The 13,588-nt window shown below is 34.3% G+C and overlaps 1 protein-coding gene across 2 annotated transcripts in view; it reads right to left on the bottom strand.

Annotated features, from left to right (window-relative positions):
- Positions 1–13,588, bottom strand: part of GCC2 (GRIP and coiled-coil domain containing 2) — a 57,317-nt gene that overhangs the window by 17,122 nt on the left and 26,607 nt on the right. For both annotated transcript variants that reach the window (XR_013759133.1, XM_079110375.1), the window contains exons 13-18: positions 13,181–13,343; positions 6,693–6,793; positions 6,518–6,595; positions 5,570–5,707; positions 4,578–4,699; positions 1,399–1,575 (exon numbers count right to left, since the gene is read on the bottom strand). Coding sequence is in view for 1 of the 2 variants with exons in the window: in XM_079110375.1 (XP_078966501.1) it covers positions 1,399–1,575; positions 4,578–4,699; positions 5,570–5,707; positions 6,518–6,595; positions 6,693–6,793; positions 13,181–13,343 (779 nt within the window). In the remaining variant the exon portion in view is untranslated. The remainder of the gene's footprint in view (positions 1–1,398; positions 1,576–4,577; positions 4,700–5,569; positions 5,708–6,517; positions 6,596–6,692; positions 6,794–13,180; positions 13,344–13,588) is intronic.

Below are 13,588 nucleotides of genomic sequence, written 5' to 3'. Positions count from 1 at the left end.
TAACTTTTCTATAGTAAAGAAAAAGTGTTGAAAAAGTATTGTACATATCAAGTATGTGTTACTATTTATAAGCTAATTTCATGGGAAACCCTACTGACAGTAGTTAGAACATTGGTAGATCTTCCCTGAAACTTTTGGTTTACATGATTAATGTATAAATGACACATTTTAAAAAAGTATAAGTTCCTGGGTGGCACATGCCTGTAATACCACAGCTCAGGAGGCTGAGGCAGGAGGATCATGAGTTCAAAGCCAGTCTCAACAACAATGGTGAGACAGTAAGTAACTCAGTGAGACCTTGTCTCTAAATAAAAAATAAAAAGGTCTGGGAATGTGGCTCAGTAGTTGAGTGCCCCTGAGTTCAATTCCTGGTAACAAAAAAAAAGTGTAAGCCAAGAAATTAATCCCTTTCATTTTTCAGTTTAGCGTAAGACTATGTATATACTATAAACACACTTTAGGCAGGTAAAGTACTCTAAAACCCTTGAGGAAATATGCTCAAAGAACTATTTCTCAGGGCCCTAAGACACAACAAATATTACCACCCAACTTCCTACTGTAAGAGGCCAAAGTTTCTTCTTTGCAATAAACTATTTATTTTGCCTATATTCCTAATGTATAATATAGTAATGTAATGATTAAAAAAATATGATAAGTTGAAAGTAGAGTTGCAAAAGTGAGCTGCATTTTATTTTTTAGTCAGCAATTGTTTAAATGTTTTCCCTTGGAAATGAAGAAAAACACTTATAATTTGACATTTGGGTTGGAAAGTGGCATTTTCTTCTTTTTTTTTAAGAGGCATCAATTGTCCTTTGTGTTAGCAGCATGTGTGTGTGCGTGTGTGTGTGTGTGTGTGTGTATTTGTGTGTGTATCCCCACGTCCCTCTTTTTTTGGTGGTACTGGGGATTGAACTCAAGGGCACTTTACCACTGAGGTATATCCCTAGACCTATTTTTTTTTAATTTTGAGACAGGATCTCAAAATTACCTACCATATACTAGTACCTACCATATACTAGTAACTACCATATACTAGTAACCTACCATATACCTACCTACCATATACTAGTAACTCTTTTAATACCTACCATATACTAGTAACTCTTTTAATAATATTAATGTTCTAAAAATGACAAAAAAACAATCCAATACCTACCATATACTAGTGGTACCTACCATATACTAGTAACTCTTTTAATAATATTAATGTTCTAAAAATGACAAAAAAACAATCCAAAGAGGGAGGCATTAAGATAAACGAAGCACAGTTATTAAGACTTTAGAAATGTCTACTTATTTTTAAATCTGTATTTACTCCAAGGAACAACACATCAGGAGTTCTAACAAAGAAACACAGCTCTCTGGTACAAATAGCATTAGTGCTGCCTGCAATCTTACTTTTCTCGCAGTTCTGCTTCTTTGGACACTGTTTCCTGCAGCATCCTGTTGTGTCTCTCCAGCAAAGTATCATGCTCAGACTGCAATGTCTGAAGTTCAGATACATTGATCTGCAAGTTATTTTGGCTCTCTTGTAATTTGATTTTCAGTTGGTCAATTAACATTTCCATGTGTTCCCTAAAATAGAAATAAACAGTTGTAAAACATTAAAGAGGTGAAACTCCATTTTGTGGTTTCCAGTATATTTTAATCATTTAATCTTTCTATGTCATACTCATTATAAATGATTCTAAATGATTCTAAAGCAAATATAATTATTGTAAGGATCCAATTATTCAATTACTGTAGGATTAGATATAAAAAAGATGTTATAGTCAGATTTTAAACCTCAGGTGCTACATATTTACAAAAAAGAAAGAGTCATCTCTGAATTTAAAAAATTTATATAGTGGAATAGAACATTAAATGGCATCAAAATAGCGTATTTATGTTATGGATTATGCCATTAGTTAAAAAAAAACCCACCTAGTTCTATATTAACCATTATGAGAACTACATTTAGAACAAGCTATAGTGAAAGACAAGACCTGAAGAAAAGCAGTTCCTTTTAGACTTAGAATAAAATCTAGGTGAAAACAAATAGTTAAAATCCATAATTTTGACACAATCCATACAATATTCATTTTATTTTTTTAATTTCTTTTTTTTAGTTGTATGTGGACACAATACCTTTATTTATTGATGTGTTTTTATGTGGTGCTAAGGATCGAACCTAGCGCCACACACGTGCAAGGTAAGTACTCTACCACTGAGCTACAACCCCAGACCTCTTCATTTCATTTTTTAAAAATGTACTGACTGGCCAGGACAGTGGCATACGCCTATAATTCCAGTGGCTTGGGAGGCTGAGGCAGGAGGGTTATAAGTTCAAAGCCAGCCTCTGTACAGTGAGGCACTAAGCAACTCAGTGAGACCCTGTCTCTAAACAAAATACAAAATGGGGCTGGGGATGTGGCTTAGTGGTCGGGTGCCCCCAAGTTAAATCCCCAGTAACCCCCCTCAAATTTACAAAAAAAGTATTGACTGTATAAGAAAGTAGAAGAAATGTAAATTTACATTCAAATGGTCTGAACCCAATTGTAAGGTATGCTCAAAAATGGTTCTTGCAAATGGTGACACTGTTTCCTAAGGCACCAAAAATATGTCTCAGAGAAAAGACAGCCTTTTTAACAAATGGTGCTGGGAAACTGTATAGCTGTATGTGGAAAATGAAGTTACACCCCCCTCTCTCACCTTGCACAAAACTCAATCAAAATGGATCAAAGACTGAGGAATTAGACTATAAACTTTACAATTGCTAGAAGAAAATATAGGGTAAACACTATCATATTGGTGCAGGCACCGACTTTGTTAATAAGAACTCCAAAGTACAAGAAATAAAACCAAGAATCAATAAATGGGATGCCATCAAACTAAAAAGCTCCTGCACAGCAAAGTAAATGGTTAAGAGCATGAAGAGAGAGCCTACAGAATGGGAGAAAATCTTGGCCAACTGCTTCTCTGATAGGAGATTAATATCTAGAACTCAAGAAACTTAACATAAAAAAATCCCCTAAAACAAATAACTCAATAAATGGACAAAAGAACTAACAGAAACCTCTCAAAAGAAACACAAATGGCCAACAAATATATGAAAAGCTGTTTAACATCTCTAGCAGTTAGGGAAATGCAAATCGGAACTACACTAAGATTTCATCTCTGTTCAGTCAGAATGGTGATGGTCAAAAATACAAACAATAAATGCTGGCAAGGTCGTGGGAAAAAAGGAACGCTTGTATATTGTTGGTGGGATTGCAGACTAGTAAAACTACTCTGGAAAACAGTAAGGAGATTCCTCAAAGAACTTGGGATGGAACCACCATATGACCCAGCTATTCCACTCTTTGTTATTTTCCCAAAACAACTTGGCATATTACAGATATAGCCACCTCAATGTTATAGCAGCATAATTCACATTAGTTAAATTATGGAATCGACCCAGATGCCCATCAGTAGATGAACAGATTAAGAAATTGTGGTACATATACACAATGGAGTTTTACTCAGACATAAAAAAATAATGAAATTAGGCATTTGCTGGTAAATGGATGAAAATGGAGAATATCATGCTAAGTAAAATAAGTCAAACTCAGAAACTCAAATGTCCAAAGTTTTGTCTCATATGTGGAAGTTAGAGTAAAATAAAAGAAAGGGAAAGGGAAGGATAGGGCCATATAAAGAACCAATCAAATATAAATTAATAGACGAGCAAAAGAAAGTCAAGCAGAGTAGAAGAAGGAGAATGAGAAAGGGGAGGGAGGATGGGAGGAAAATGAGGGCATCAAGAACTGAAATCAATTTCCATGCATATGAGTTTGCTGGAATGAACCAAACTACTTTAAGTATAACTATAAAGCTCTAATAAAAAAAAAAATCAACGTCAGCTTTATCAGGAACTACTAGTAAAGAGAATATCTCATCATGCTTCAATCATAGTTTCCTTATTTAATAGAGTCTTAAACAAAAAGTAACAGGAACATAAACATACAAACACCACAGGATCATTAGTCCTGTTCAGAATAATAAAGAGCCAGATATAAAACGGCTTTGAATACTGAACCTCTACTTATAAAAACTGAACACACATGCCAGAGAAAACCCTTATTTCTTGTTCCCATTATATTTTTGAGTACCTTACAAAAGGGATCTACATGCTAGTTTCAAAGAAACTTTAAATAATACACTTTTCTAATAGAATTGAGATGGTCATAAATTTCAGAAAAATTTATTTCTAGACCAAAATTTGATATTTAGCTTAAAATTTCTTGAATTGACCATTTTTAAGCAACTTCTGTTTAACCTAATTAATGGTGAAGAAGTATATTTAAAAAGCACTTTTTTCCTTTGACTCCTACATTTTTAAAATTGGAAAAACTAATCATAATGTAATTCTGTTGCCTAAATTTCTACTATGATCAATTCTATTAAGAGAACATCAAATATTAGTCACAATGATGCCAAACAACTGTTTTCATTGGTAACAATACAGAAAAAATTAACACTTGAAAGAAATCAAAATAGAATTTTCAACCTACTTGGTGAAGAACCTGAGTTGCATGTTTCATTTAAATAGACTTTACCTTTCTTGTTTAGCTCCTTCAGTTTCAGCCTGAGACACAGATTTATTTTTCTGTTGCTTGAGAACGTTGTGAACTCGGACTTTGTAGCTCTCAAATTCAGAAGTTATAGCAGCTTGTTCTGCCTATAATATTTAAAAGAAAACATTTTCTATTGTAACGTGATCTCATTTTCTTGCACAGGTTAACAAACTAAGGAAAATCTATTTTTGAAAATTAATAGCTGACATTCGTTTTAGCCCCAATTAACTTCACAAAAAGTATACTTCTGTTAGTCTTACACTTTTTAAGAGTTTCAAGAATATAATTTTGTCTGACAAATTCTTAGATTTATTGACTACCCATAAACTTTGCAATACACTCTTTGCTTTCGTAACTTTAAAGATTTTTTTTATTTTTTATAAATAAAAGAAAAATTAATTTTCAAAAACATTAAGTTACTTGAACTTCAGTTTTCAAGAGTGGTACAAATTAAATTCTACATCATCTACTTTCCTGACCTGATCTGTAAACTTCTACAACACTACTGCCAAAATTACTTAGATAAAAGCTGCACCTCTACAAAATTACTGTATCATTTCCGACTGTTTTGTATGTTGTAGACAAAAAGTAGGTTTCTATGAACATTCTATTACAATGTCATTTTATAAATATTTTGTTCTCAGAGACAAAACACTTTTAAAAGAAAAAGTTCTTATAAATAAGTGATTTTCTTTCACACATAAATTACAAAACAAGGTTGAAATGGAAACAATGTGTGTGTATGTTTTTCCTTTTAGCAAAAATTGTTACTAAAATGATTCTTAAGGTGAGGATGCATTTTGGGTGGAGAAGGTTGAGCTGAACCAAGAGCTCATTTAGTAAGTGTTTTTAACTGCAAAACAATGAAAAAAGAGACCAAAGCCCTGAGTAAACCGCTCCTTGCTGGCAGTTAATAAAGCTCGATGGCAGTTAATAAATCCCCTTGGGAGAGGCTTCTGATCTGAAGGACACACCTTGGCAGCTCGGCTCTCCTCCTGCAATGCAGACACCCTCTGCTGGTATGCACTCATTGTGCGCTGGTGCTGCTCTGCAGAGGTCTTCAGGTGTTCGTGAAGTTTGTGTTTCTCAGATGTTATTTCAGCCAGTTGAATCTAAAAGGCAAAAGCTTTGGGCTTAGTTCTGGTAAACCTTATCTTCACTGGTTAAAGATATTTTCCTTAAAACATGAAATTGAGATTTGAGATAAGTATACACAGGTGACAGAATTAAGTAGAGGAAAAATTTTAGGTATTATTTGTTATTATTAACAAAGCAAAGCAATATGAAAAGAATATTTTTTATGCTGTTGATTTACTTTTTCTTAAACCAACATCAATCAAAAAATCAATCCCCCGAAATCCCAGAGTACATATTTAATACCTCAAGACATTTTACATACAAACACAACCCCACCACACACACACACATTTTAAACAAATTCATAAAACTATTTTGTGAATTGCTTTGTGTGAATGCAGTATCATTCAGAGGATTCAGATGAGGTTTGGGGCCATATTTATTTTATTCTGAACTATTCTACAGTGTATTATGGATCTTCAAATGCATGAAAATAATCTAGCCTGAGCTAAATGGTATACCATAGGTATATACCACCTGATTTACTGCTTCGATTTCCTCAAAATGTTGAGGAAACCTTTTGAATATCCTTAAAGGGTAACTCCTTACAGGATAAATAAAATCCCTGGAAGATAACTCATTTCTTTCGTCTTTTTTTTTTTTTTTTTTTGGTCTTTTTTAGTTGTCAGTGGACCTTTATTTATATGTGGTGCTGAGAATTGAACCCAGTGCCTCACACATGCTAGGCAAGCGTTCTACCACTGAGCCACACCCAGCCCCAATAACTCATTTCTATATGGAACTTTTTTTTTTTTCAGTCTTTCAAAAAGTACAAAGAACCTTACTTTGTAGACTTCCACTTGCTGTTGACTGGCCTCCAGCTCACCCTTTAATGATGCTTGAAGTATTAAATGATCAGTTTCCTATAGAATGAAAATCTTGGTTAAATTAAAAAAATGAAATTATTCATAAATAAACTATGAATAAGTACTAAAATACAAAATTAAGAAATTAACATACTGCCTGCTTTGAATCTGCTAGTTCCTTTTTGGTTTTCACAAGCAACTGCTTGATTTTGGTGTTTTTTTCTTCATACTGTTGCACTGAAGACTGTAGTGAAGCTAGCACAGGAAGTAATTTCAGCAGAAAGAGATGAAACATGTTTTAATGAGTGAATATAAATATGCTAATGATGAGTCTTTTCTTTGTATTAACTTACCTTCATATTAACTTGTTTGAGCTTTTTATTATGGAATATTTCAAACATTCTTGACAGCAGTGGCTAAGGTACAATAAACTCCAGTGTACCCGTCATCCAGCTAAACAATGCACCCAACCTTATCTCACCCAGACAAGGAGTCAGCAAAGTACAACCCACAGGCTCTTTTTGTGAATACAGTTCTACTATAACAGCAAGCCTCATTCATTCAAAACAGTCTATGGTTGCATTAGTGCTAAAACAGTGACCTAAATAATCACCACAGAGACCGTGTAGCCCATAAAGCCTAAAATACTTACTATTCCGCCCTTTCTGGAGAAAGTTTATCAACCCCTGACCTATACCTTAACCACTCTCCGAATCCTCACTGAACTATTTTAAAGCAAATCAATTCATCTGTAAATATTCAGTGTATATCTCTGAAGTAAAGTATGTCTGTCTATATTTGCCCTATCTCTAAAAGATAAGAAATCTGCTTTTAAAAAGTACCTCAGAAGAGAGTCTGTATATTTACAATTCTACATATTAGAGGCACATACCTATTTGGTCATCTGTGTTTCTGATAGTAACTCAGAAATTTTTTTGTGAGAGGAATTATTGATGAAAGCACACTAAGGAGCCAATCAAAACTTAATAAAGAAAAAGCTTTCTTGCTTACAGAGGCAAAGAAGAAGCAAGTATCAAGTAGGAATAAGTGGATTCATTGTGCAGTCCACAGGCAGTCTCTGCAATGAGCAGGACAAATCTGGCTGCAGCCTGTGGTAGAATAAACCAAGACTATATGACAGCGACTTCATTGTCTCTGAAGCTGCAGAGATTTACAATTTGGTCATTTATAGAAAAAGTGTGCCTAACTCCTGATCTAGACTAGTTACGTAGACATTATGTAGTTGGGCTGCTGAAATATCAGAGGCAATGATTAATTGTACAATCTTAAATTCACAAACATAGATTACATTATTTGACAAACAGGAACAGGAGTATCTTAACTATACTCTTGTAGTAAACTAATTCAGTTATTTCCTGGCAAATATTTACCTAGTTCTGAAAAGTATTTTATAAAGGCCAAATTACACATGAAGTCTTACAAAGTGCTCTAGAAGTTATAAAAGCAAGATAGCACTATTTAAAAATTAGAAAAGAAAAACAAACAGTTACATGGCTCCATGTCTAAAGGTTATATTCACTTTATGTGAAACTACGAGTGAGTTTCACAGAAGAAGCATTTAGGATTAGAATCAGGATTTCAGTCTTAAATGCTTCCTGTTCTGTGGATGGGCATGAAAGAAAAATGAGGAGAATGAAGTCATGAAAGGAAGAAACACAGTAGATGAAATATACACTTGTGGAAAACACCATGTCTCAAGAAGATTTACATCCCTTTTTAGAAGCTGTGAGAATAATAAGAATTAAACTGAAAAGTTAGATGGGAAATGATAGAAGGGTTTGAGATTAAGATGTATCTACCTTAATTTATGAGGCAGAGTGAGCAAATCACATGTTTTTTTTAAATGCAACACTTTCTTTTTCCTTTTTTGGTACTGTGGATTGAACACAGGAGTGCTTAGCCAGTAAGCCACATCACCAGCCTTTCTTACTTTTTTATTTTGAGACAGCATCTTCCTAAATTGCTTAGGGCTGGCTAAATTACTGAGGTTGAACCTGAATTTGCAATCCTTCTGCCTCAGCCTCTCCAGCCACTGGGATTAAAGCCATGCACCACTGCACCTGGGTGAAATACAATCTTAATGCTTCTTTTTCTACCACAAGTCCTTACTCCAGTCTTTCAAGGATTTCACTGCCATGAGGTGGCGACTTTTCCCAGATTCTCCATCATCTAAATACTCTGATACAGCAGAGAGTAATCTTCCCCATCTTTAAAAGTAAACTGAATATTATTCAGATCCTTCATGAACAAGATCAAAAATACAATTTTAATTATGTTCCTTCTTTTCCTTTTTGGAATTGGAGACTGAACCCAGGAGCACTTTACCACTGAACTACTGAACTACAACCCCAGTTCTTTTTATTTTGAGACAGGGTCAGGCTAAATTGTGGAGACTGGCCTTGAACTTGCAAATCTTCCTGCCTCAGCCTCTCAAGTGGCTGGGATATCAACTATAATGCCTAGTTTAATTATATGTCACTTCTCCTTCATAGGTGAAGATTTTCACTCCAACTGGTTAAGACTCCTAAGATAGTATTTCTTTTAGTTTTTGCTTATACAATAGCCGCAGAAAGTCTTTCACTAATCCTCTTTTTCTTTCCAAACTTATCTTTAAGACACAACTCAACCTCAGCTTTAATCATTCCAGTCTATAGAACATCACTCTCCTCTGAATTCAACATTTCCTGCTGGTTCCATTCATTTCTGTATTTAGGTATTTATCAGTGAGAAGTGGGAGGTCTTCTTGAATAAGCACCCCTTTTCAGTTTTTCCAAGGTATCTAGCTTATCTTTCAGCAGGTTGTCAAAAATATATGAATTTACTAATTCACAAAAGCAAATGTTTGCTTGCAGGAATATAACCTAGAGTTCTGCCATTCAATTTGCACGAAGAAAACTGAAAACATGGTATATGCATGGTGTATTGTCTGGAAACCATGTAATCAATTATCCGGGTATTTAATTATCTAGGTAGTTAATTTTTATCCTTGGATATAGGCAGATGATTGGATTTTGTTCACTCATGGAATTGCCTTTCTTGAGCTGTGATTTGGTCACTGGCTAAGCATGGAAGATTTGCTTGTTATTAATTGTAGGGACATTGCTGAGAATATCAAGTCTAATTTATCAGTGGTTCCTAAACTAACATTAACTTCAAAATCACATATGAAGCTTTTACAAACAAAAGATTCCAAACAAAAGATTTCCCTTTATTCTAAGATTCTGAATCATTCGTTACATTGTGGCTTGGTTTTCTAACAATGTTCTTCAGGTACTGTGTGACATACAAGCCAAGTCTGAGTCCTACGTCAAACAATCCCTCCTTTATAAAAATCTGAGAGAATGTTCTTTCACATGATGTGGTATCAAAAAAAGTTGTTTCTTCACAAGCTTGCTTTATTACTGTTGATACTATAAATCTTGTAACTGCTGTTTCTGCCTTTCCTCTGGCTTCTGGGATGCTAAAAGTAAAATTTATAGGAGACCTCTAGCAAAATATGCAAGATGTATACTTTATGTCTTAATCTTTTATCTGATTTTACTACTGAGACCTATCTCAATATTTTCTTTTATGCTACTTGCCTCATCACTTATATCTAAAATCTTACTGTATGGTAATATCTTTGTAGCCACCTTAAATTATTTTATGGAAATTCCGCTTCTGGCCATAAGTAATGAACAGTCTAGATTTACCTTCCTGTCATAAACTAGGAAATGGAACAAAATACATGCAAAAAACTTTTTCTGACATTGGACAATGGCAGTGTAGGATTGTGATCTCTGAGACAAGGTCAACAAACATGTTACTTGTATGGAAGCAATTTCTGAACTTTTGGTGCAGGAATGGGAATCTGAAATAGAGCTGGTAGTCTGAAATGCAAAGAACTGCTGTGGAAAGAACAATAAATAGAGAGTTGTAATCTGGACAACTCCCAGGGCTATAAATCATTTGATTCCCTACCAGCCAGAGTGAAGACACTTTGCTAAGTACATTAGCATTAGTTCTGCATTCAGCAGAACTTTGAAGAGCACCCCCTTAGTGGTGGGCTGAACCCGACCTGTAAGTAAAGGCTACTCTAGACTCATCCTAAAAGAGATGAAAAACAATTCATGAAAGTACAAAACTGATATACAAATAACTTTACTGAAGTTTAATTTTTTAAATGAACACAAAAATATCTAAATTCAACAATGAAAAATTCACATCTAATTTTTTTTTCCCCATACAAAGAAGCAGAAGAATATTACTGATGATAAGGAGGGAAAAAAAATCAATCAATCAACAGAAATAAACACATGAAATAAACAAAAATGATGAAATTAGCAAAAAAGGGCATCAAAATAGCTATTAAATATGTTCAAGAATTTAAAGGAAAACATAAAACATATAATGGAGAAAAGGAAAATATTTTTAAAAAATAACCAAATAGAACTCCTAGAAATGAAAAATGCAATATCTAAGGTAGATATTTTGCTGAATGGGATCAGAAAATTTGAAGACAGTAATGGGAACTATTCAAAAGGAAGCTAGGAGAGTACAAAAGTCAAACAAGCAAGCAAGCAAGCAAGAAAACAAAATAGAAGAAAAAAAGGAATAGAGTATCACTGACTTATGGAACTATATCAAGTGGTCTAACATATCTAATGAGAGTCCTTGGGGTGGGTGGGGATGATTGAAACAAAAGAAAAAAAAATCAAAGGAAGTAATGGCCAAAATGTACCAAACTTGAAAAAAATTTATAAAAACCTTATACATCCAAGAAGCTGAATAAACACAAACAGGATACAAAAAAGGAAAAATATATCATAAAATTCTATAAGCATCTTTTGGAAATGAAGGCAGATTAAACACTTTTTCTGACAAACCAAAGCTGCAAGAATTAATTGACAGTAGTTTATACTTAAGATATAAGAAGCTATTCAACAAAAGGAAATGCATACCTGGTGGAATTTGGATATACATGGAAGAACAAAGAACACCAGAAATGGCAAATATGTGGCTAAATATTGAAAAAAAATTCCTAATTTTTAATTTCTTTAAAATAGGGGTTGGTCAACTTCTCTTAATAGGCTAAATAAAAAATAATATAGTCTTGCCAGCCACTAGTCTCTATTACAATGATTTATCTGTGCTGTTGTAACACAAGAACAACCGAAGACACTATCAACAAATGACATGGCTTGTTTCAGTAAAACCTTTATTTACAAAATCATGCAGCTGGCTTGTGGGCCATAGTTTGCTGACTTCTATTTTAAAAGGTAACAATTCCTGGGCATGGTGGCACATGCCTGTAATCCCAGCAGCTCAGGAGGCTGAGGCAGGAGAATCGTGAGTTCAAAGCCAACCTCAGCAACTCAGCAATGCCCTAACCAAGTCAGTGAGACCCTGTCTCTAAATAAAATATTTTAAAAAGGGCCAGGGATATGGCTCAGTGGTTCAGTACCTCTGGGTTCAATCCCTAACACCAAACAAACAAATAACAAACAAAAAAACCCACAACTATTAAAAAAAAAAAAAAGACAATGTAGCCAGGCATGGTGGCACACACCTATAATCCCAGTGGCTCTGGAGGCTGAGGCAGAGGGATTAGAGTTCAAAGCCAGCCTCAGTAACTTAATGAGGCTCTAAGCAACTTAGTGAGACCTTGTGTCTAAATAAAATACAAAAAAAACAGGGCTGAGGTTGTGGTTGTAGCTCAGTGGTTAAGTGCCCAGGGTTTAATTCCCAGTACAAAAAAAAAAAAATATTTTGAATTGAATTAAAATAAAACATACCCATTCATGAGATGTAGCTAAAGAATGACTAAAGGGGAAGTGGGGTTGTAGCTCAGTGGTAGAGTGTTTGCCGAGCATGTGTGAGGCACTGGGTTTGATTCTCAGCACCGCATATAAATAAATAAAATAAAATAAGGTTCATTGACAGCTAAACCAAAAAAAAAAAGCCTAAAGGGATAGTTATAGTTTTCACTGCTAACAACAGAAGATATTTTATGGAGTCAGGTGTAGGAGCCCACACCTGTAATAACATCTATTTCTGAGACAAGAAGATTCCAAGTTTGAGGTCAGCCTTGGCAACTTGTTGAGACTCAGTCTCAAAACAAGAAATAAGAAGAGCTGGGAATAAAGCTCAGTGGTAGAGGGCCTATGGGGTTCAATCCCCAGTTAACTCCTATATTTGAAAAAAAATATAGATAAAATGGATAGAATTACATTAGAAAAGAAATGCTTTACAACTATTCAAAATTTCCTAATCTGTTGACAATCAGCAAACTGTGGACAAAGATTACTTTTATCTTCCTATTATTCCCATAACAAATACTTAAAATGCATCAAGAACCAACATGGACTATAAAAATCATAATGGCAAATGTTTTTACATTCCTGCTGGTCCTAAATAATGTTTAGTACTGTGTTAGGATAGGATGGGAACTATCCAAAAAGAAGCTAGGCATTCAGCAGAACTTTGAAGAGCACTCCCCTGGTAGTGGGCTGCACCCAACCTGTAAGTAAAGGCTACGCCAGACTCATCCTAAAACAGATGAAAAATGCCTGGTAAGGCCCCCTCCCCAACACCTGTTACAATGAAACAATTTTAAGGTAAAGCAAATTTTGTTTTACTCACTCATTTCTTCTTGTAGGGTTTCTTGTTTCTGTTTTTGAATTTTTATTTCTTGCTCCAAATCCTCTATCTTAATGTTTTTATTATTTAACTTTTGATTTAGTTCTTTCATCAAACGTTCATAATCGGCTATTTCCATATTCATCAATGTAGTCTGCTGGGCATCCTGAATATTTTGAATATTTTATAAAGGATTCAGTTATTAATTTCATTTGTTAGATTGCTGACATGATGCCATAGATTCACAGGCTGTTCTGCTCTTCTATAATACAGAACAGTGTAAATAGTAATGAAGAAATGAGATGTTGGATACTTAAATTTTTAATTTCATAAAATCAAAGTATATTTTAAAAGCTCAACTTTCTTAGCTTTACTGTATTTCATTATGACTTTCATTAACCACAACTAGTA

This window comes from Sciurus vulgaris, assembly GCF_902686455.1.
Source record: "Sciurus vulgaris genome assembly, chromosome: 14".
In the NCBI taxonomy this organism is placed as follows: domain Eukaryota; kingdom Metazoa; phylum Chordata; class Mammalia; order Rodentia; family Sciuridae; genus Sciurus; species Sciurus vulgaris.
The sequence above is the reverse complement of the archived record's forward strand: the minus strand, read 5'-3'. Positions and strand labels throughout refer to the sequence as shown.